General features: G+C 42.6%; 1 protein-coding gene across 2 annotated transcripts in view; it reads right to left on the bottom strand.

Annotated features, from left to right (window-relative positions):
• Positions 1 to 3,197: 3,197 nt before the first annotated feature.
• phf24 (PHD finger protein 24) overlaps positions 3,198 to 24,488 on the bottom strand; it is a 48,504-nt gene continuing 27,213 nt past the window's right edge. The window contains exons 4-9 of one of the 2 annotated variants that reach the window (XM_050053518.1): positions 23,674 to 23,752; positions 21,284 to 21,486; positions 18,859 to 19,025; positions 10,443 to 10,475; positions 7,389 to 7,466; positions 3,198 to 4,732 (exon numbers count right to left, since the gene is read on the bottom strand). In XM_050053518.1, the coding sequence (XP_049909475.1) occupies positions 4,636 to 4,732; positions 7,389 to 7,466; positions 10,443 to 10,475; positions 18,859 to 19,025; positions 21,284 to 21,486; positions 23,674 to 23,752 (657 nt within the window). In that variant the 3' untranslated portion in view covers positions 3,198 to 4,635. The remainder of the gene's footprint in view (positions 4,733 to 7,388; positions 7,467 to 10,442; positions 10,476 to 18,858; positions 19,026 to 21,283; positions 21,487 to 23,673; positions 23,753 to 24,488) is intronic. The other variant, XM_050053519.1, reaches the window with a different exon arrangement.

Genomic DNA, 24,488 nt, shown 5'->3' with positions numbered 1-24,488 from the left:
TGATGTTCTGGGTAGTTTTAACCACCAGCTGCAGAGCTTTTCCAGCCCTGGGTCGTGCACATCTAATGCCAGTTTATGCTTCCAGTCAGGATGCTCTGCTACAAAAGTTAACACGAACTTGGTGCAGGGATTTCGCCTTCTTAAGTTTGCTTAAGAAGTTAAGCCGTTGTTGAGCCCTTTTTTTCTTAATCACAGTGGATATGTGTGATGGTCATGACAGGCCCTTTGTGATGCTGGTTCCCAGGAATCTAAAACTGTCCTTGAAATTCTTTGTCATATCCAGAAAAAAACCCTCAGAAGCTAACAAAGCAGGTTTCTCATTACTCATGAAGACAGAGGTTTTTGTCAACTGAAATGAAGCCTGGTGCTAGCAGATTTTATTCGCTGTAGCTAGCTAGTGGATAGTGTTAAGCATCTAATTCTGTGAATTGGTTGAAAACTGTGTCTCTAATTGACCTTTGAATGTCTCCAGTTGTTTTGTTTTAGAACAAAATGCATGTAAAAGAGTCTAAAATGTGCATATGATGGCTACATACATGATATAATGCTAAAATGAGTTGGACAGCACGGAGCATGGACAACATCAAGACCATCTGTATAACCCCTCTCATCCTCTCTATGACATGTTGTAGCAGATGGGCAGCTCATTCAGCAGATTCTAATGTTATAACTCCATTAAATGGCCATTATCAGTGGCGATAAGCATCATAGATATGGGTTCATATCCCATGTGAAACCAATATTTATGCCCAACCCTGATCTTTTTTAATTCATCATCGTTTTGGCACATGGGATAGAGAAATGGAAACCTAAGTAACTGCTAACGGCCATTAAATGGGCTAATAATGGGCTTCAGGACCTGCAAGTAGGCGTAGCAGGTCCCTACTCACCCATGAGGCTTGTAACCGCTGATAACAGCCATTCAATGGAGCGATATCATTCAAGGCAGGTGGCTCATTCAGCCACTGAGTCATCCCACCCAGGTGCAAAACAGAGCGCTCCAGGCTGTCCTTTGTACCCGCTGCTATCAGACCATACAACAGCAGTGGAAACCATGGAAACAATGAACAATTGGTGCTCAAGGGATGGTCAGTTGTATGTTTTTCCTTTTCTTTTTTTTTTGCCATTTCTCTCCATATTTCTGCCTGTTTGCCAGGTTGTATTTGTTCTGTCTGTACCCTTTGCAAAAGAATATAAAATACTGAAAAAGAACAACCTCTTTTTATTACTATAGAGGGCCTCATGGCAAGTTACTTATTTATGAGATACAGAAAATAACTTTGTTTCCCCTTTAGTTACATTGCTACAGTAGCAGTAGTGGACAGCAAGTTCTACTTCTGCATGAAAGCCAACAAGTAAGGAGAAGACCTGTTTATCTTAAAGGGATAGTGCACCCAAAAATGAAAATTCAGCCATTATCTACTCACCCATATGCCGAGGGAGGCTCAGGTGAAGTTTTAGAGTCCTCGCCGATGTCTCACGGTCTCACGCAAGCACGCACACGTGAGCTCGGTGTACACAGAAGCAGTTAGAGCTACAGGCTACAATGAGGCTTAAATGAGTTTAAATGACGTTTTTCCAAACAACTTTTTATGTCGGGGCTTCAGGACACTTGGATCACTACGGACGAGCAGTATGGAGATATTTTGTGGTTTCAATTATGTGTTTTTTGGACGTTTTAATCTGGGGCTCCCAGCCTCCATTAGGTGGAGTTGTGTTGCTAGCCCCATCTCCGCAAGGGATGTGAGGACTCTAAAACTTCACCTGAACCTCCCTCGGCATATGGGTGAGTAGATAATGGCTGAATTTTCATTTTTGGGTGCACGATCCCTTTAAGAAACAGGTGACAAAAACTGAAAGGTAATTGTCTAAATATACCATCTTATTGCAAATTTTATTGGATGAAAATACTGGGCAATTAGGCCCCGTTTCCACCAAACACTTTCAGTACCTTTGAAACCAACAGTAACCCTCCAGACATGGTACCTAGACCCTAGCGTCTCCACCACAAGCAGTACTCTTAAATGTGGGCGGGGCTGTTGTCACTCACTGCTCTGTCCAGCACTCACTGTATATCCTCATAACTAGTGACACAGATGGAAGTCTGCGCCTCGTTTATCGTCCACAGAACGAGGCTGCACGCCAACATTTACACAACAAAATAAAACAGGCTGCAGTGAGAGTCTCTCTCCATGGGATATTTAAAAATAGTGGGTTTGTGCATTTAGTCCTTCTCAGGCAAGCTCAGGGGTTTAGTGTTGCCGGAGCCCACACATGCCTTTTTTTTGCTCCGAGTGAGGATTAGGATATATGCCGTTCACATAACCCGGTCGAAATTAGTATGTCTAGTTGCTTTAAGATCCACTCATTACTTAAAGTATATGTCATATAAAAACTAACGGAGTGGTCAAGTTCATTCATACATTTTCCGTAACCGCTTATCCTCTTGAGGGTGGCGGGGGGGCTGGAGCCTATCCCAGCTAACGTTGGGTAAGAGGCAGGTCACCAGACTATCACAGGGCTGACACATAGAGACAGACAACCATTCAAACTCTCATTTACACCTACGGTCAATTTAGAGTCACTAATAACTAACAGTGCCATCCAAGGTGTGTTGTTAAGGTATGTTGATTGAATTGCCTCATCAACTCATGCATTGAGTAACATTGCAAGGTAACATTCCACCTTAAAAGTCACCGGCAGTCAAGTTTTTTCTCAGACTCCAGCTGCTGCAAGAGGCAGCAAAACCAGCCACAACTCAGCCCTGAGCAGAGTGACCATCCTCTATTGACCAATCAACAGACTGCAGTGTTCACAGCTCCACCTTTTAGTACTAGATCTGTGTGCTAGGTACCCCAACAGAGGGGGGACCAAAAATGGGGACAGTACGGAACGGTTCCATTGGTACCATCCACAACTTTTCACAGTGGAAAAGTACTGAACTATACTGTAACGTACTGCTTGGTGGAAACGGGGCTTTAATCAGTTCAATTAATGCATATTGTCCAAATCAATGAATCCATACACGTTGTAATTTGCCATTAATTTGTATTCAGTGATTATTTTGTGTGTAATTTTGAACACATTTGCAATATTTTGTCATATAGTTATTGGAAAGATACTTGTATTTGTACTGTGGTATCCCTGTGGTAAATGTTTGTTGCTGGTAGAAAAGACACAAACCCAAGATTCCCAAGAAGGAGACTATATGCCATGCATTTATTTCAGCACTGCGACATATCCCTCAGACAATCAAGATTCATGTCATAACCATACTTTATTCACTTTAAGGACCCGGCATAGGCCCCTTCATTACATGGCATAAATACTACATGAAGTTCTACTTGTTACAGTATGTTTCCAGTGACTCTATGGGCAGTTTCATGTGCATTTAAATTGTTGTATAACCTGTAACATTATAGAAATTCCCACCACGTTTTCCATAACAATGTGTTTTTTTTTTCTTTTTCTTTAAACAGTGCTTCTGCATATTAACAAAGGACAAATGTTTGCACCAGATCTCCCATTGTTTTTCAGTATTTCAATTACAGTGATTATGTCGCACAGTAGTCCATCCGCATCTCATTCCCAAAGTGCAAATAATGGCACTAGAACAGGAGGGCAGATGTTTCCACCTTGTCAAAGTGCAGCTCTGAGCACAACAGGAACCAAATGTACTATATGGCAGTATATGCATGTCATTTACTGGGCTAGCTTTCATTAACATCCTTTTTCACGGTTAGTACTTCAGAAGAACATAGACTCTTGGATGAGACTGGGGAAAACAGATGATACATCAGAGGATACAGGAATAAATACAGCTTTTTTAATGCATAATAATAATTTATACTGGCATGAATAGCAGTTCCCATATAATATCATGTACGCGGATAGCTTTCATTCCCGTTTGGTATACGTTCTGATAATGGCAGCTGCAGGGTTAAATCTCCTCCCAGAAGTCTATCCACTTGTCAAACATTACCAATAATGAATTTGCATGTGCCTCTGTGTAGTGTGATTAACAGTTTTGATGGTGAATAACACAATCCCATTACAGGAGCATGGAACTATTATTAGGACACGATGGGACCCGAAGGAATGAATGTTTGAAAGAGTAACAGCCTGTCACACTAATGTACCCGCATGGAGAGGTGTGTTATGCAGCTGGAGGGCCATAGAGTGTGTGGTATTTGTCATTTAATAAAGTGAGAGCATCCTAGGAGCTTATCTGATAGTGTGCATGATGGCTAGACCCGAAGTTTTCAGAATTATCACTGACTGGCTGACGAGTTGTGGGTGAGTGGTTGTCTTCCTCGTCCTATCTCTCGCATTTGTTGTAGGCCGTCAAGTCAATGGGAGTTGGGACCTGTGACAGCTGCTGTCGCTTGCGTCGTCGGTGTGTCAATCAGCGTGTGTGTGTTGTCAAGTGTTGTGGGGTTGAGGTGACGCAGAGGAGGAGAGATCCTGTCGATGGCTTGATCCGCTGTCTCTCAGTGCTTTATCCAGTTGGCTCAGTCGCCTTCCGCGTGTCATTGTGTCACCACGTTTATCTTCCTCCGCTCATCTGTAGACTATAGGATACACCTTCTCTCTTTCTCCCTCTCTCTCTGCTGAGGTGCAGTGGAGGATCCTGGACTATAGAGGCAGACGGATGTGCATGGCAGAACTATTGGGCCGCGCAGCCACAACATAGATGGCACTCTCCCTTAAAAAGTCTGCCCAGGTCACTGGCCTGTTGGAGAAGAGAATTTTTGTTTTATTTAAATTAGTCAAACATCACTTTGTACGACTAAAATTAGTGGTATGGATAATGTTAAGGTCAAATACTGAATACAAGAAATGGAGGACAACAATGAAAAGGCTTTTGTTTGAGTTTTGTTAGTTTTCTTCCTGTCAACAAAAAGACCAAAGCCAGCAATAAATTGAATCTACTAACAAGTATGGCCTGTGTTGCCAAAGCTGGTCTTATTCCTCTGTGCCATACGGCTCCATTTTTGCCAAAAAACTATTAAAAACCCAACAGTGAGCCACACTGTTGCAGTCTGGGACATATTCCTTCATTACAATAAGCATGAGCACTGTAGTTACCTCCGCCAAGGAGGTTATGTTTTCGCCGGCGTTGGTCTGTTTGTCTGTTTGTTTGTCTGCAAAATAACTCAAAAAGTTCTGAACGGATTTTAATGAAATTTTCAGGAAAGGTTGATAATGGGACAAGGAACATATTTGGTGGTGATCGGTTGAAGCAAAGTTGATAAAATAATAAAATGGCGGGAAATCCCAGCTGCTTGGCAGAGGTCTGCGCTCTCCGAGTGCTTTTCTAGTTTAGTTTGAGTCAGTCCGACATACATCATCCCAGGGGTGCCCCCAGAAGTTCTTTACTGGGGTGGCCAGATGGGCCCACTGAAAATCTTGGGGTGGCACACCAAAACCAAAAGCATGACTGAATTTCTGGAGTTATATTATGCTGCTGTGGTATATACACAGGCTATTGAAAACTGTTACTCATTATCTGATGTGCAGTTAACATTTTGAGTTCCAACAACAATCTTGTTTTAATGTGTTGTGTATCTATACATGTGTTGGGCAGTCCATTGTTCTTCAAATTAGGCTGGTTGCCCTTTTTGCTAATATTCATTCATTCATTTATTCATCCATTTTCCATAACTGCTTATCCTGTTGGGGGACACGAAAGGGCTAGAGCCCATCCCAGCTCTCGTTTGGTAGGAGGCAGGGTACACCCTGGACAGGTCGCCAGACTATCACAGGGCTGACACATAGAGACAGACGAACATTCATGCTCACATTCACACCTATGGCCAATTTAGAGTCACTCTCGACTGTGGGAGGAAGCCGGAGTACCCAGAGATAACCCACGCTGACACAGGGGGAACATGACGGGAGCACAGAAGGGATTTGAACCCTCCTTACTACCCTCTTGCTGCAAGGCAACACACTAACCACTGAGTCGCCCGCTTTTGTACATTGATTGTTAGGAACAACACATTTGCTGGGAACATCCACCCATTTACTAACCGCTTATCCTCTTGAGGGTCGCGGGGGGGCTGGAGCCTACCTATGACATTGGGCAAAACCTTCTCAAGTTTAGGGGAGACTCTTGGGTACCCATTGAGCCCCTTTTCACTGAGATATCTTGACATGAGGGTTCAAGGGACGTCTTTGAAAATGTCCATGCCAGGTGTTGCTTTACCAAAATTCAGCCTAAATGAGGAACAATATTTAGCCCCCTTCCCAACAAGCTATGTCGACATGGTAGATACTAATGGATGCCTTGGGTTGTCTGATTTCAAAGGATACTTCTACCTTTCCACTAGCTTAAAAAATGAGCACACCGCAGCCTTTAAAAACAGAAATGCTGACCTCCTCGCCACTTAGGGCCAGTGGTGGTAGGGAGGGTGTTAGCAAGTGTATCATGAGGGTCATGGACCCACTTAGGATCGCCACTGAACATTTTTCATGGAATTTTTTTTATCAAATAAATATAGAATAACACCAGCTTTCTCTTGACCACACTGAAGATGTAATTCTGATCTATATTTTCCCCACCCCTTATAACCACACTATATATGAACATGTGCAGGTGTTATCCCACACAGGCCACATACACTTTCCAATATAATACAGTAACCATGCAGTAAAAAAATGATTCAGTAATATCATTAAGTACCCGGCCTCAGCTGTAATTTGCCTCCCGCTGCTTTGAAAATTCATTTATAAAAACAGAGTTTGTCAGACCTCTGTCTGCATGTTCTGCTAATTAGTATTCAACTTAATATGGCTCTCTTGTGTACCTCTCTTTTTTAATTGCGGCTCCCTGTAGTCGCTGCCTGAAGTGCTGGTGCATTAGCTGCAATTATTGCAAAATGTCGTAATGTGGCATGAAGAAAAGTCTCAAATGTCATGATATGCCAAACAGGATTTGTCTTCATTATCGGGTGACAGTTAGAAAGTGAGTTTCAGGTCATTTGCAGCAGCAGCCAAGCACGAAGCAGGAAGGTTGTCGCCATCCACGCCAGAATCTTCTTGGTTGTTTCATTCAAAATTAATCCCACTTTCACCGCCCACGAAAGTCTTGCTGTCTTTGTGCAGCGGGGACTACTGCGGGGACATGACAGCCATATCCAGGCTGGTCCAGTGGGAGAAGTCTAAGCTTATTCTAATAGGGTTAACAAGTTTATGTAAATTTCTCTGCTAAAGGAAGTCTGCAGGCCTGTAAAGCCTGTTAGAAGCAAGAGTCTGTGAGACGACAGCTTCACCAATTTGGTATTCGATGCAAGGCTGTAATATTGTAAGGTGTTTCTTACAATTTTTGTCCACCTCCTCACACACTCACACACTCACACACTCACTGATAATATAAGAGGACAAACCTGCTGTCATCAGTCTTGCTCCTTTCACTGCCAGAGCTGGCCGGACTGCTCTCACATATGGGGCCAACATGACTTATACTGTGTCAAAGGATAGAAACGAATTAGTTAGATAGCAGGCTACAACAACAGTCAATGAAAGGACAAGACATTTCTGTGTGCTGGGATAAAAAGAGAAGAACAAGGGGATTAATTTTAGAAAGAAAAAAGAAAATGCATCCTGTCATTCCAACTTTTAGAACAAGGGCATCACGCATGGTGAATTAACTGGAATATAAGGACATTTACTGATCCACATCAGCAAGTCTGACATTTAAAATAAAACTCATTTGGATGGTATATTGCTGAGCCCTGAGTCGGTCAATATTTATTGGTACTTAAACAAATTAGAGCTGTAGGCAGAGGCAAGCAAGCCACCATTACTACTAACAGTAATCTTAACCCCACGCGCTATCATATATGTGCAAGGATTTTACTTTACAAACACTTTTGCCAAGGAATTAGTCCGAGAGATGCTGCAGAACTGGTTGCGTGTTGGAAATTAAGTCATCAGATGGCATGAAAATCAACCAAATGTGGTCCAATTTGAACAGACGGCGAGAAGTCTTTCTGGCCTGCGCTGCAATCAGCTGCTCCGACAGGAAACTTCGACATTGTGAAAACTGGGAAGTGAAAGTCACAAGCCTCTGCGCCATTAAAATTCATTTCACTCCCATAAATCTCCATCAAATCTTCATCTTTGGATCGCAGTCTGAGCAGCATGCTGACAAGGGATGGACCAGGAGCCAGACGGTGTAGAGACAGAGTGATATGCCTACACGGGGCCAATGGTGAGCCGCCACCACGCTGATCTCTTGTAGCTTGGTGGTCTTTTACATTTCCTGGCCAAAATTCCACTCGTGGGCATGGTTACACCTGAGTGAATGCTGGCAAGTGACTATTTGTGCTGAGTGAGGGGAGTGCCTGATGTGACGGACATGGAAATGTAGCTTATTTGTACATTTTCCCTTTTCTTACCTTCCATGCCTGTCTTCCTACTCAGGCAGCATCTCTCAAGCAGGGCTGTTTGTAGTTTTCCTGTCAGCTATACTATAGTGCTACTACTACTGCAAACTCAAGGTCCCTGAGGGAGGTTGGTTGGAAAAACCTTGTGCGATTCTTTATCACCCATAGACTTACAGCACTGCGAACAGGCCTACGGAGCCACGGAGAGAATGCAGAACCTCACTGGCCAATCATGACTGTCCCCTCCACAAATACTTCTTCCAATGCTAATTTCGCTCACGTGTGACCATGCTCTGTGTATTTCAGAGTCAGCTCACCTAGCACCACTGAGCTAGCTGACGTTACAGCTCAGCTGAGGAAGACACAATTACTGTTTACATCTCACGCTGCCATGAGCACAAGCCTCTCTTCTAGGTGTGATAAATGGAACTGCTCACAACAAGGTCTGTGGGTTATCTCAAGTAATTGGGTCATGAGCTCTGGAAAGAGACATTGCTGATGAGTTTCTCAAATGTATTTTTCTGGCAGCTTTGAGCACCACAAGCCCATCTGGCTCCATTATATTTAAAACTAATATGACTAATATCTTTTTTTTTTTCTGTTAAACCCAGTTCAGACCAAAGATTTGCTTTAAGACAAGTTGAAACAGGCAACCTATTGCAATGTGCCATTCAGCAATGTTCTATAAACCTGCCGGTTCACACCAACGCAACTAGATGAGATGGTGTATCATCTCTATGCAACAACTCTCTGTACTTCTGATTTCCAGTTTTTCAGGTATATTTTGTGGCTGAATATAATTTGTAGCTTCTTAAAATATGAATGAGGATAGTGATAGTGAGATACTGGCTACAGTTGCATCTGTAGTTGTAATGAAACGGCGAATAATGATACTAGTAAGGAGCGCCAATTAGTTAGTCAATTAGAATGTGTGTGTTGGGGGGCATAAGCACATACACCGAGCAGCAGCAGCAACACACAGTGCAACACCGGCACACCATGAGGACGGAAACAGAGGTCTCGGCAAAGATGGAGCGTGAACGAGCCGTCCACTTTCATTTTGACTTGACCAGCCAGGACTTCACTTTGCCAATTGGCTGTAGAAACAGGTGACGTGCTCGACGTTCCAAAAGCAACCGCCTGCAATTTGACCAGCTGAGTTACAGGTGACACCATCAGCCGGCTTGAGTCGAGCTCAGATTGGCCAGTTCACACCTCTGCAACCTTTCTCTCCAAAACAATTTTGTCTTGTTGCGAATCTGTGGTCTAAACTGGGCCATAGAAGATTTCCACACTCAATGTGATTTATTTCTCAGGGTGGATTTTCTTTTTAATGCCAAATCATATATAAAAACATGTAGTAAGACATTGTCACTTAACATTTAACTAGAAACCAAATTGAGTGTCTTCCCCGCCTACACGAGTCAAGAGTTTGTGGTCCTCCAGAGTTAGATAGAATCTCTGCTGATAAACCTTCTGACTGATGGCTCCTTTTCACTCTCACGCTGTAGCTTGTGAAGGTCTGTAATCCCGCGATCAAAGGCAGCAGAGTTGTCTGACTCATTTGATTTTTATTTGCTCTTTAATGAGCACCAATGAGGTTGCATTTTTAGTGTTATGTGTGGACCTGATGTGCATAGCGCACACTCAGACCCCTTTGGTTTGCAGTGTCCTCTTACTTTGATAAGTGAGGCTTTTAAAGCACAGCTTTCCTAAAGAGAACAAAAGGCTTTCTTTTGATCCCTATAATTAGAGGCCAGCCTGAATCTTACCCGTGCCTCGGTATAACAAGTCCTAATCATATGAAGGGCTCACATTCTGCTCATTAAACTTCATTCAAGGGTGCATGCATCTCTGATTGCTGTATGTTCGGAAAGAGTTCCAGTTTGCCGTTAAGAGGCCTCTCTACCCCCCTTTTTTTGGAACGAGGGTTAAATTACGAATGAAACCTAAATCGAGGGATTGTCTGAGAATACTTGAGGATGGCAGAGATCTCGAGGGTGTTCAAGTGAGGAAAAGGAGACAAGCCATGCAGTGCTGAGTCACACTCACCCACAATTCATAGGAGAGCAGAGTCCCATGAGTCTGTGGGGAATGCCGCATGTTGAACAGGCGAGAGGGATGGAAATGGTACAGCATTGGAGATTTGACAGCACAAGAAGGTTATAAGCAGTACTGAGCACATGCACACGTATACATACATATACAGACCTCACACAACAATGGTGGGAAGTACATTTATTCCGGTACAACTCTAAGGTACCTGTACTCTCTGTTAATGCTGCGTTCCAAAAGGAAATGTTTTATCATTTACTTTATAAATGCATGAGTGATAAACAGTAACAATAGTACTTTTAATTTTGATACTGGCATACTTCTACTTCTACTGTTGAAAACTGACATACACACACACACACAATGTCACAAACACACAGTGAGCACAAACAACCGTGACCTCATCAGAGTCAATCAGAGCTTCCTTTCCTTTCATCACCACTCTGATGAGGTCTGTTTGTGAGTATAACACTGAAAGGAGCAGAGATATTTTCTTTAAATATCCCATGTATTGCAAAATACTGAGTGTGATTCCTTATTGCATTTTCTGCCATAAATAATATTAATCATCAAGTAGAGACTACAGAGAATGGACACCATAAGCACAAGAGCTGTACAACGCAATAACCATCCACCACAGACAGCTTTTTTTGAAGGTTATGATGTTGGATTTTCGTTCAGACTTTGTCCGAGGGGTGTTGATTCAACTCTCTGGTCATTTTTGATGCTGTACTTTGTGCTGGAGTTGCGCAGGATTGCATGATATTGTAAAACGTATCTAACATTTTGCCTCTCCTTTGATCCAGTATAAAAGCTTCACAAAGGTGGTATTTGTTGCAGGGTTGTTGTATTGGATTGTCCTATACTGTACACAGTGTTCAGGTTATTGTGTCCATACCCTTTAGCCATTTCAGCAAGTCTTCATTGATCTCAGCCAAGCAAAGCGCAGACAGCTCTGTTTTGAGTCTCCTTCAGGAGTTTTCAAAACCAGTCGCCAAAATAAATGTTTTGGCTGATTGTACGTTTCTGCAAACCACAGATATGTAATCCTTTTCGGTATTATGGATATGCAATGCCGATACTGTTGAAACTTTACATTTCTTTATGTTTTAAAAATGCAGTGGTTTACATGTGGTTTATATCAAGGCAGAAAACACTTGGTTATAGTTAGAAAAGATCATGTTTTGCCTTAAAAGTCCATAAGTGCAGGATTTAGGGGGATATTTCAACCCAGTCTCACTCCAGAGTCATTGAAATCCGGTTGCTTTGTCAGTGCTTCTGGCGTCAAACACTGACATAAAAAGCCGTCCTTTCACGTTGGGATGATACACAGCCAGTCACGTTATTGTTTAATAGCATCCGGTGGCATCATCGGGAAATGCGCTGGGATAAGAGCAAAAGTCCAAGTAGGGCCCAAGGGAGGGGTGGTGGATGGGTCCAACAACCACCTACTTTCACCCAGAAGCCCGGTAATCGCTTCCCGTAAGACTGTAAAGCCAAACCACATTTCTTCCTTAACACAACCATGTGCACATGGTGACAAAACAGAACCATGTGTGTTTGTTGTTGAAAGAAAAAAAAATAAAAGTCCCAGAACGTCAACAACCAACGCACCCAGGGTACCTTGCACATCATGTCCATATGGAAAGTCCATGACCAAACGTCGATATGTGATGAGATCAGAGTGAGAATGTGTTGGACGTTTTGGCAGAAATGGAAAATAATAAGTGTTTGTTAAGTGTATAATCACCTGAAAATAAGAGTTTTCATTACCTTAGAATGAGCCCACCATGTTGCACTGCCATCTTTCTACAGTAGCTCAGAACGGACAACCAAACACTGGCTCTAGATAGGGCCATTCTCATTTTTGCATCAGCCACTAGCAGTCTCTCCACAACGAGCACAAAAACACTGATTACTGAAACATGACACTGCTTTATTCAGTGCTTGTACCGGCTTAATTCAACAAGTCAGTTTATTTGGGAGATGAAGAGACCTTTGCAGATGATTTAGCTTGCTATAAAAACCTCTTGAATAATGAGCATGGAGGTAATCTGACTGGGAGAGGTTTCAGCTGGTTGCAATCTTCAATCCTCACCACTAGATGTCATTTAACTCTACCTTAATCTTACATACTGGACCTTACCTACCCACTTTAGTAGCCGCCAATGTTTCTAACAGTGGTCCCTGGTGGTCTATAGCTTGGCAGCCATTTCACCTATGTGATGCCATACACCATCTCTCCAACTCCGCTAAAAGCCTCTACCAAGCAATGCCACCCAAATGAAACACAATTCAAACCCCAACAACACACATTACCCTGCAATGAATTGAACTGGTTCAAACTTATTGTGATCAGACTGGTTCAAACTTATGGGGCTCGAAAGGGCACGTGGTTGCGCAATGCATTGTGGGTTGGAAGCACCATTTTTGGAGTCATTATTGTTTTGTTTACGTTGGTAAGAGAGAGAAGAAGCGAAGCGAGAAGCGAGAAACATCACAACAAAAAATGGACCAGTCTAAGGAGAATGCTGTCAGACAGTACAGAGACAAGCTGGACCCTGTTCCAAAGGCTCGGTACCTTGAAAAAATAAAGAAAATAGGTGGAGCGGATCCTTACGAGCACTAGCCTGGAAATCCAGACTCAAATCTAGAAAGATTTTCAGTCTGGCCCTCACCGATACACCCTTCCTACCCAAGGGGCGGCACTAACTGAGGCATTTCAAATGCCGCCGCACGCAATTGGGTAGCACGATGGTCAATCAGAGCAAAAAACAAGGTGACGTATTCATTGCACTAAGCCCCATTGGTTTGCTGAACAGTGGGGCTAACTGATATATTATGCTTTTGCCGTTTCACATCGGCAAACCGGCAAAAACGTCCTTCCTGGAAGTGAAGGCTTCTAGGGCAGTCTGCTGTTCCTCTCTCAAGGAAAAAGATAAGAGTAGTTGGCGTAGCGTTTCTTCCAAAGCTAAATTGAATGGATGCGGTCCTTCAGCAGCTGCCATCTTGGCTGGTTACTTTGACTCCTACGGCGCAGCACTGTTGTCATCATGTTACGCCCGCCCAGAGCCCGCCTCTGTCAGATAGACTGATCTGATTGGTTCGATAGGCGATTCAGCGGGCTCTGCTCGTCAGGGCCAGATCCCTGTGCAGTGCAAATTAGAATTTGCTAGGGGCGGGGCATCTGGATTTCCTGGTTATACGAGCACCGAAACTGGACTCAGAATTTAAATGACCTGCCGCTGTTGTGTGAAGCGAGCTAGTCCTCCATCTTGTCAACGGAATATGCTACTGTACCGGCGACGAATTTAGGAATACCAAGGGTTCATGGTCAGACAAACTTTGGGTGGGTGCAGGACCTCCGAATTTACTCGAAAGAGAAAACTGTCATCATTTCAGAGGTATGGAAACGTTACAAGCCTTGACTTCACTGTGTTTCACCTCCGTGTGGTGCTGCCTGTTTGCTTGCTCAGTTTTTGAATAATATATCTTGGTGTCTGCTGGACCAATTTGTTTCAAACAAAAATATTTTGAAGCCTGAAATCCACTCTGCATTGAAGTGAATTGAAAAATATTTCATACAGTGCCAAAATGTGCCCAAATGGCACATTTAGTGGTTCCGCCTGGACATACTTGTGTTAAAACATCTGTAAAACTGTTCAGGTTCACTTTTTTAGCATCGGCTTTTCCACAATTACTCATCAGATGTTACTTTACTAATTCCTAGATGAACTGGGCTACTATCCCATGATTCAAAGGTGGTATTTACTCTAAATAATGTGGGGGGGTTTTTAGGCGAGGATAGAAATTTGAAATTTTCTACTGTGTTCCAGATGAATTTACTCTGACACAGTAACACATATCTTGATTCTGACACTTCTGTAGTAATCTCATGGGTCTTAGCTTTCTTTTGAGACCAAGAGTATTCATACAACCCTTGTAGTTGTGACGGTATACTATATTTATTTTGGGTAAGTCATTTCGGACTGGAGGCAGAAAAAATAGGCCTAGTGATGAAGAGGTTGCTGTTAAAAGACCACGGTTTGAGTGAGTTCCAAGCAAAAGCAACCAGCTTTATCAGTCTAATATGTGACAATTTATTAATAGCAGGAATTCTGTCATACTCCGCATCAAACTGGCGGGGAACTGAGTGCCTGCTAACGACATGAGTGGCAGCACAGACTGGCTACATTCAGTCCCTTTGCAATTTCTTTATCAGTGTTGCACTGGTGTGAGCATTCATTGCACTCTGCACTGGACAATGTTTCAGAAGAAAACAATTCTTTCTGTTCCTCAGTTATCTGGTGCAGCTGAAAGCGTCTCTGCAGAGCGACAGAAAAACAACACTGCTATGCCCTTTGTCTTGTTGCAGTGAATAGAAGACTTGGAACTAAACAAAAAGTCCAGTTTGTGCTGCATGACCTTGGGGAAGTTGTTGTCAAAGCAGCAACCTGAAGGGTCGTAGCTGTGGTGTTTGATTTGGAACACTAACCAGAGGATGTGTTAAATAATAAACATAACCAGTGGGAAAACTGGAGGACATAGCTGTTAAAATATAACATTTATGTTGTGTATAATTTATGCTGCATATGTAAGCATGATATTTTTGAGCTTTTTGAGTATTTATTGTTGTTTACTTGTCTGATTCAAGAACATTATTTTTCCTTTCAGCATATTGGGTGCAAAGCAGGATGGTATGCAAATGATGTGATCAACAAATAATACATTTTATTTAAAAGCGCCTTTCTCAACAATCAAGGACACTTTACAGAGTATTAAAAACACAATTAAAGTCATAATTAAAATAAATAAAACAACAGACAAGAGTGACAGAAAGTAAAAATGGATGTGGGCAGTTAAAGGGAATATGCAATTTGGAACAGATGGGTTTTGAGTTGTGATTTGAAATGGGGTAGAGAGTCCATGTTTCTGAGGTCCAGGGGGAGAGAGTTCCAGAGTTTGGGAGCAGAGCGACTGAAAGCTCTGCTCCCCATGGTGCTGAGCCGGGCGGAGGGCACAGAGAGATGGAGGGAGGAGGACGACCTGAGGGAGCGAGAGGGGGTGGCGATGTGGAGGAGATCAGACAGGTAGGGGGGGGCGAGGTTGTGAATGGCCTTGAAAGTATACAGAAGGATTTTGTAATGGATTCTGAATTTGACTGGAAGCCAGTGAAGCTGCTGGAGGACAGGGGTGATGTGGTGAAAGGAGGGGGATCTGGTAATAATGCGGGCTGCAGAGTTTTGGACCAGTTGAAGCTTATGGAGGGATTTGTGAGGGGCACCAAGGAGGAGTGAGTTACAATAATCAATGCGGGAGGTGACGAGGCTGTGGACCAGGATAGCCGTGGTGTGAGGGGTTAGGAAGGGGCGGAGACGGTTAATGTTTCGTAGGTGGAAATATGCAGACCGGGTGATGTTATTGATGTGTGAGTGGAAAGACAGTGAGCTGTCGAGGATGACACCCAGACTCTTAACTTGAGGGGAGGGGGACACTGTAGAACTGTCAATAGTGAGGGAGAAACTGTCAGTTTTGGATAAAGTGGATTTGGTACCGACCAGGAGGAGTTCTGTTTTATCAGAGTTGAGTTTAATGGTGCAGTGGTGCAAGATTGCCTGTATTAACTTTAATTTCCTCCTTCATTTCTAAAGCTAACATAAGCTCTGCTGTTTTGCATACAAAAAAAGACATTTACCAGACAGCAGCTTCAACAGCTGCAGCAGCTGAGCCCTGCGACCTTGTGAGGTTTTATAACAACTGATTTATGTAGATGGAGATGAGATTTACTCTACCGTAGTTAAATTACCAAAGGCTACTGTACGGATGCCTCAGTGACTGACATGAAGCGTTACCCCCTTTACTGGCGTTCAGAGCACTTAAGTGAAATACACTTAGTTGATTAGTTCAGGGTGTTATTTAAGGCCTGTCTCCTTAAAGGGAATTTGTTACTGTAGATGAACAAAATAAATGGCATGCTGATGTATTAACAGTCCATCTTAGCAATACCATAACGAGCTGGAGTGACAGATTTTTGTATTTTTTTTGGCCACCTGGGGGCAGCAGAAACATCTTGTGATCACAGCTTTGACATATCGTCACCTCTTGAGTTGCTATGGTGAACTTTTTAGCGAAGTAGGTTGGTGTGAAAGTGCTATATCGTGCTTGCGTTGCGTCCATGATATAGCACTTACGATTACCATGACCTGGATGACTGAGAATCTTCACCGACAAATTTTTAGCTAATACTTGCTTTATTATCCATCCTGCAATTGCAAAGAAACATTACCATTCATTTCGAGTCGTGTTTGTGTCCACCTGAAGAATTTAAGCCCAAAATTTAGTCTCTTTAAGACCTGTTTTTGGTTTGTCCTGTCTCTTTAGCTGCTAGATGCTCCACTATATTCACCAGCTACTCCCTAACTGTGTCTGTGAGAGTGAACCAAAACAGTGATGTTGCAGCGGAAAACTCTATAAATATTAAAATAAAATAAATTGCTTGCACTGTGCAGGGCCTCAGTGTCCCCTTATTTATTACACCAAGGTGGCGGCGTTTCAAGCATTCCTGCTCTTCATCAGACTTTTTATTTGGTTTTTTTGTTTTTTTTTCAGTCTGATGAAGAGCAGCTGTGGAGACTTCACAACCTTGGTGTAATAAATAAGTGGACTTTTTAAAAAAAAAAAAAATATCTGCTTACTTTTGCCTCAGCACCTGCCCTTGTGGGTTTGTATGTGTGTATGTACTCCTATTTGCTGAAACTCAGTAAAGCCAAGGGGAGCTGCTGCAGTGATAATCCTCTGTGGGTTCAGAAATCAGGGTAAAGTAAAATCTGAGATCTGCATCTAAACACATTATACATGAACAAAATAATACTGAATTTCTGTGTCCAAAAGCCTGCTCATTGACCCAGTGGAGCAACCCTTAGCATAAGCCACATCAGTTTTGTTGTTGTTTGAATAAATAAAAAAACTTGCCATTCTTTGCAGACTAAAGTCCAGTTCAGACCAACGATTCACAAGGAGACGAAACCATTTAAGGATATCGCAGAGAAACGTTGCAGCGGTGTGAACTGGTCGGTGTGAGTTCGACTCAAGCTGGCTGATGGTGTCACCTGCAACTCAACTGGTCAAATTGCCAGCAATGTTAGCACGTAAAACTCATCACCTACCTCAACAGCCAATCAGCTTGTAGTGAAGTCCGCTGGTCAAGTCAAAATGACCGCAGACGGCATGTGCGCTTGCTGCAGCAGGTGCTCTGTCCCTGCCAAGCCCTCTGTTTCCATCCTCACAGTGTGCCAGTGTCAAACGGTGGGTTGCTGCTGCTGCTGCTCATTCTATGTGCTTATGCCCCTTCACCCCCAAATTCTCATTGGCTGATTAATTGGCGCTGCTATATGATTGTGGCATATTTATTATGAATAATCTGATGCTTGTTTTGTTTCTGTTTTTCATGTTTAGGAAGCTACAAATTATATTCAGCCACAAAATAAGTCTGAAAAGCTGGAAGTCAGAACAGAAGTACAGAGAGTTGTTGCATAGAGATGATACACCATCTCATCTAGTTGCAGAATGGCGCATTGCAAGTTTGTTTCAACTCGTCGCCAATCTTTGGTCTGAGCTGGACTTAAGAAGAACTAGGTTAATTTCCAGGCAGGGTCAGTGTCGTCTGGCATTGATTTTGATTCTGGCTCTGGTGTTTCAAACTTCTATGGTTGTTTAAGCTGCTAGATGGAACATCCATTGTAGTGCTACAATCAAAAGAAGGTACAGCTTTCCCATGAGTGGATGTGGCTTCGGCGCATTCAGCAGACATGCCCCCAGCGTCTCAGAGCAGAAGTTGTAGCTTTAAGAAAGAATAATATACGATGTGATTTGATGCTAGTAAGCCAAATCTTGGTTAATGTGATCCCAAGTTGTATGAGATATGGTGGCAAAAAAATATCAGTATCTATTCAAAGTTCTGAGTTCTGTTACATTGGCAGCCCAGATTAAAACACTAAAGTTTTCTGTTGTCCAGCACTTAAGTCTCAACTGATTTTACTGTACGATATATTGGGTAAATAAAGATGTGTGTCATCTGCAAAGCAATCGAAATGGACACTGTTACTGCGGATTATGCAGGGGAGGAATCTGTAATGAGGAAAGAACACAGCTTGTTATCCTGCTTCCAGTCTTCTTTCTGACTGTCTCTACTCCCGAAGCAGCCAAACCCTTTTTCCCTCTGCCAGCTACAGTTTGCATACAGATGAGATCCTGACTCCCCAAACTCCTGCCAGAGTTGTATATAGATGTGTGCCTTTTATCTCAGTCTAGATATGGAATTCTTTCATTTTCACAACATATTCAAACAAATTTTCCAGGTTTGATTTCTCTAACTACTGTTGGGATTCACTGACCCTCTTTTTGGCATGCTCACCTCACATTGCACGACTGCGAGTCTTTGTTGAGCTTGTGGAACCAGGACTGCTGGGCCTGGCGGCACTCCGCTCTCGTGATCACGCCGTCTTCATCCAGGTCCAGACCCAGGAACACTGACCGTGCGTTGTTTCTCTCCTTGGCAGTCAAGAGACGCACCATAGAGTTCTAGGAAAAAAATAAAATCCGAACAGTGTTTGAGATTAGGTGGCCTAGATCTACTCATTAATTTCCTTCCTCTTTTGCTTTTGACTGCTGTAATTTAGGGGCCTGGAAAAAATGTATTCTAGGGCCGATTTCTTTGGCCTCAATCATTCTCAATCACATTAGTACTCTCTGACATAATCTGCTAGGGCTGTTTTACCCCAGAGTCACACACAGTCCACAAATTTAAACTCCCAAGGCAAAACAAAGCATAATATTGAAGCTGTTGTGAAGCGACAATAAAAATGAGTAATTCAGGAGGGTGAAGGCAAGCCAACACTTTAGTAGAAATTGCCCCTGTGCCCCGCTATCAAACTAACCTCAACATAAAGTGGTGTTTGACCTGTGGATCTTCATTCACTACAAGTCTGATTAGATAGTATTTAGGCTGACCGGAGAAAGGTATGTCTTTGCCAGACACGCCGACTATGCTTGAAGATTACAATTGCTGATCTGCCCCGCAGTAAAGGAAAGAATGTAAGCACAATTACATCGGGTTATGCCATGGCCACAGAAAATTCTAGACTCTGAATTCTTGGAAGGTGTGGGATCATTTTCACTTTGAGAGAAAGTGCAACAGAAGGGACAGCCTGTGTGTGTGTGTGTGTGTGTGAGAGAGAGAGAAAAAGAAAGAGTAAGTGCTACATAATGTTATCTCCGCTGGAAAGATGCTTTAATGATAATGTTTGGCCAGATGGAGGGCTATTCTCCTTTGTTAGAGGTTGAGTATGGTCACGACTTGAGAGCGTCTTTGTTTCCTAAACTCCTTGTTCAGCCTTGTGAACCCCTTCCTGTTTAGCTTGATGCTGCCTAGCAACACGAACGTTAGATATCCTGGGGCTCAGGAACTGTGTTTCATCATGTTTAAAACAGAAAAGCCAGATTCAGGCTGGCTGTATAAGCAAACAAATAAATTATTTATTTGATTACATATGGCATCTGTTAGAGAGTGATATAAGCAGGATAATATCCTCCAAGTTTGTATGTTAGATGTTTGTAATTGGTGATGCTTGGCGCCAGATGGTTCTTAACCTCCTCTATAGTGCCTAATAGAAACTCCAGGTCCCCAAATTTCTTCCTAGTTTACTTCAGTATTGCTGTACAACACCACTGAGGAGGAAATGTCAATATGGTCCAGAGCTCCAGGCACGGGTCCACCTCAGATACTGGGACCCATCCCCATCATTAGGACCCATGGTGGAAAATCACATCATCATGTGTGAAGTTGGAAAATCACATGTGTTTACCACACTTACTTTCCAATAAAAAAGATTACACGCCACAGGGCATGCTTATTAATAAGTAAAGTAACCTACTGAATGTATACTTAATAAATTGTATCAACGCAAAGCTCGGTAGCACAACGTTAAGCAGCAAATATCTAGTAATATCCAAAGAGTTTACAATAACATCATTTAAGGTAGTTTGCTAATGACATTAGCATAGCAAGCTAATGTAACCAACCTCATGAGGTTAGTATAAGTTACTTGCGGCTTAGCATTACATTACCTCACTTAACTAGTTACAGTTATATCAGAATATTAGGTTGTGTAGTTTACCTTGGTGTTATTGGTGGAGGGGGTGTGGCTTTTTCAAACTGATACATGCATGCTATTTTATCTCTGAGACTTCCCCCTCCAAACAGCAGGGTCCAACAGAGGAGGTGAGCCTGAGCCTGGAGCTCCAAATCTAGACCCTTCGTAGAACTTTGAGGATTGTCAGAGTCTTAGGGCTGCTGACAAGACAAAGATTTATCTTGGGTGCATCAAAGACATGCATAGGACAGGTCATTGTGATTTGGTAGTCAGGCTTCTGCTCCTCAGAGTTGATCTCATCTAATTAGTGGCACCAGCTGACTGATTCATCACACCTGGTAGGAATCTGTCTGTATCTATATCTGTTCTGTGAAGCACTGAAGATAGTCAAGGACTGAAATGTTTGCTGTTTCTATTCACTATTTTTATTAGTATTCTTTGCACTTTGAGCACCCTTCTTTTTGTGCACAGATGTCCTAAATAATTTTTTCTGCATTGATCTCAGCCTGTGAATCTTTTTTGTGGCCGTCCAGCCCAGTTGCATTGGTGTGCATGTATCTCCTCTGCCGTCCTTTCTAGGATTTTCAGAGTGCTATTGGGTGCTGTAGCATTTTCAGAGAGTGCATAGGCTCCTTTAGAAAAATGTCTTGAGTATATTTAACCCATGTCCTCATTCTAATACTTCACCTCTGTGCGAAACTTCCTCAACACTGCCAGAGACTCAAAGTAAAGGAAGTCGGACCATTCAATGTGACCCTTCTTCTCAGGATCCAGCGCCGCAAACTGGGCCAGGACTTCCTCCTCTTGCTCATCAGTCAGGTCCTTATCAAACTGCTGCTTGGATGCAAAGTGGCGGTACTGCAGCAGCTCGTCTGACACCAGGCATGACTCTACAGCGGCAAGGAACAATTCATCACATCAGCCCTAATTAGTCACAGAGCAGTCTTCCAGATGTAATTATCTTATTGTGACTCATTCGCTACAAAGGCAAGACCAACCTCCTACTGTTTGCCCTCCATTCCAAGCTGCGGAATAATACCACACATTTGCTAGTAGACAGTAGTGAGGGCAAATAACATAATAACTCTGACTGAGCAATACAGTAAATAAAGAAATAAAGGGAACAAAACAGAGTGTGCAGTATGAAAATAATTCTTTCACAAACCTGTGTTTTTTAAAGACATGTGGTACTGTGTGGTCTGGATTATACAGAGAACAAGGAGAGCACTCTTCTTGAAGAGGGTAACCAGGCTCTGATGCTTACATCTTGTATTTTATTCGTGTGGTTTTTTTGGTGTGTTTAATGCTCCTGTCATTTGTGTGCAACACTCAAGAGACAATACTGGGATCTGTCTTCAGATTACAGCAGGTTGAGACTGACACTGACACAATGGAGTTACTGTTGGACACTGACCTTTTTTTTTTCCTAAGGAAACTTAGGCTAATTAGGCCTTTGGAAATACACACCAGCCACTTTATTAGGTACACCTTGCTAGTACCTGGTTGGACCCTATTTTGCCTTCGGAGCTACCTTAATTCCTAGTGGCATGGATTAGATAGAGGCTGTGGTGTTTAAACCATGCTCAGTTGGTACTAAGAAAATCTCCCCCACACCATTACACCACCAGCAGCAGCCTGAACCGTTGATACAAGGCAGGATGGATCCATGACGCCAAATTCTGACCCTACCATCTGAATGTGGCAGCAGAAATCCAGACTCATCAGACCAGGCAATGTTTTTCCAATCTTCTATTGTCCAGTTTTGGTGAGCCTGTGTGAATTGTAGCCTCAGTTTCCTGTTGTTAGCTGACAGGAGTGGCACCTGGTGTGGTCTTCTGCTGCTGTAGCCCATCTGCTTCAAGGTTGGACAAGGTGTTGTTGCTTCAGAGATGGTCTTCTGCACACCTTGGTTGTAACCAGTGGTTATTTGAGTTACTGTTGCCTTTCTATCATCTTGAACCAGTCTGGCCATTCTCCTCTGACCTCTGGCATCAACAAGGCATTGTCTTTGAGAGATATTTTCTCTTTTTAGAACCATCCTCTGTAAACCCTAGAGATGGTTGTGTGTGAAAATCCCAGTAGATCAGCAGTTTCTGAAATAATCGTCTGGCTCCAACAACCATGCCACGTTCTGATGCTCAATTTGAACTTCAGCAGGTCGTCTTGACCATGTCTACATCCCTAAATGGATTGAGCTGCTGCCACGTGATTGGCTGATTAGCTATTTGCATTAATGAGCAGTTGAACAGGTGTACCTAATAAAGTGGCCGTTGAGTGTATAAAAACAAGACTAAGTAATTTGTGATAGTTGAGCGGGTCTGTGTTTGAATCCCGCACAAATCTGCTATGTGTCTAATTTGTCAAGTAAAAACCACCACTGTTTCACCATGTTACCCAACACTGAAGACGTGATGATTTTAGTCCCATGCGAATCAGCATCTTGGAGATTTAGGGTCTTATTAGGTTTTTTTGTTTTCCTTGCGCCTCTTTTCTGCCTCTTGCCCAGTTTGGGAATTATGGAGTCTGCATTGGCAACCACAAATGAAAGTTTTGACAGCATTTCGGGCGCTGGAGGCTTATCTCACTACACAGCATGGAGACCCATTTGCAGAAAGAGCAAGCTCAAATCCATCAGAGTAGCGAAATCTCCAAAGATGATGAGATGGACGACGTGTGACAATGTGTGGCGGAATCAGTTCTGTTTGTTTGACCCACATTTTTTTTTTTTTTTTTTAAATGAGGTCAACACTACACATCATGGCTCGTGTTGCTGTGTTGAGTAGTGGAGTTTCAAATCACTGTGCTCATCATATCACATAGTCAGTAAATTTGAGTGCAGACTTTCAATCAGTAGTGCATGAAACACAGATGTGGAGTGTAATTTCTAACTCTCATGGAGTCCCCTGGTGATACTAGCCCCATGCAAATGGGGTTTCACAGTCTACAGCCAACACTGCCATCCCTAACAATATAATAAACACTCCCCAACTGCTAAATATGTAATGAAACAGCAAACATCACCACCTCCTGCTACACTTTACCAAAATGTATTTTCTAACCATGATACAGCGACTCACCTGGGATGATCTTGCACTGCTTGAAGGTCTCCATGAGGCTGTACATCTCTTCCTCTGTTAGGAGCAGATTCAGATTATCCTGCAGCACAGGGTTGAGACGAGGGCAGAGAATTACACTTCATAAAAAAAGGGGGGGGTGCTCACATAATTTCTTTCATAGTGAAGTGGTAGCCTACATTACTCGACGTTTAATAAGCGAGCGTGGTCTAATTACATGGACTTAGCTCCCGATGGGTCTCCTGCAATTAGCCACAAGCATACTAAGTATTGGATTGTGAATCCATTTCAGCAACTTCTCCGTTTCCCGTGTGATTAACGATGATGTGCTGTTATATCTCCTTTCATAATTGTATCATTAGTGAAAGACGGACAGAAAGAAAAGAGAGATTTCCGGTTCATTTCAATTAAGACATTTACTGTAAGTGCGGAGTGTCATGAGGTTTGATGGTTCGCAAACTTTCATAAGGTGAAAGGAAACTTCAAATTGCAAAAACATGTTATAAGCTTTGCTAATACAGAGTATTATGAGTTTTTCATCCTTATTTAATGGCAAAGGGCAGACTTTAATTAATTTAACGTGACCGTCTCCTTACTTAAAATACACAAAATGAAGATTTTAATTGCTGCATATCAAAATTCGTAGCTTAAAAAATAACAAATAGGGCATTTAATCAGTGTAATGGAAGATAAACATGATGAAAGATGTCCGTGATATATAGGCTAAATTTCTTCCCACACAGCAGCAAATGCACAGGCAAGAAAAATCACTCATTTGAATATGTATATTTGTACATTAATTGTACATTATTTATTGC

This window comes from Epinephelus moara, chromosome 9, assembly GCF_006386435.1.
Source record: "Epinephelus moara isolate mb chromosome 9, YSFRI_EMoa_1.0, whole genome shotgun sequence".
NCBI lineage: Eukaryota > Metazoa > Chordata > Actinopteri > Perciformes > Serranidae > Epinephelus > Epinephelus moara.
The sequence above is the reverse complement of the archived record's forward strand: the minus strand, read 5'-3'. Positions and strand labels throughout refer to the sequence as shown.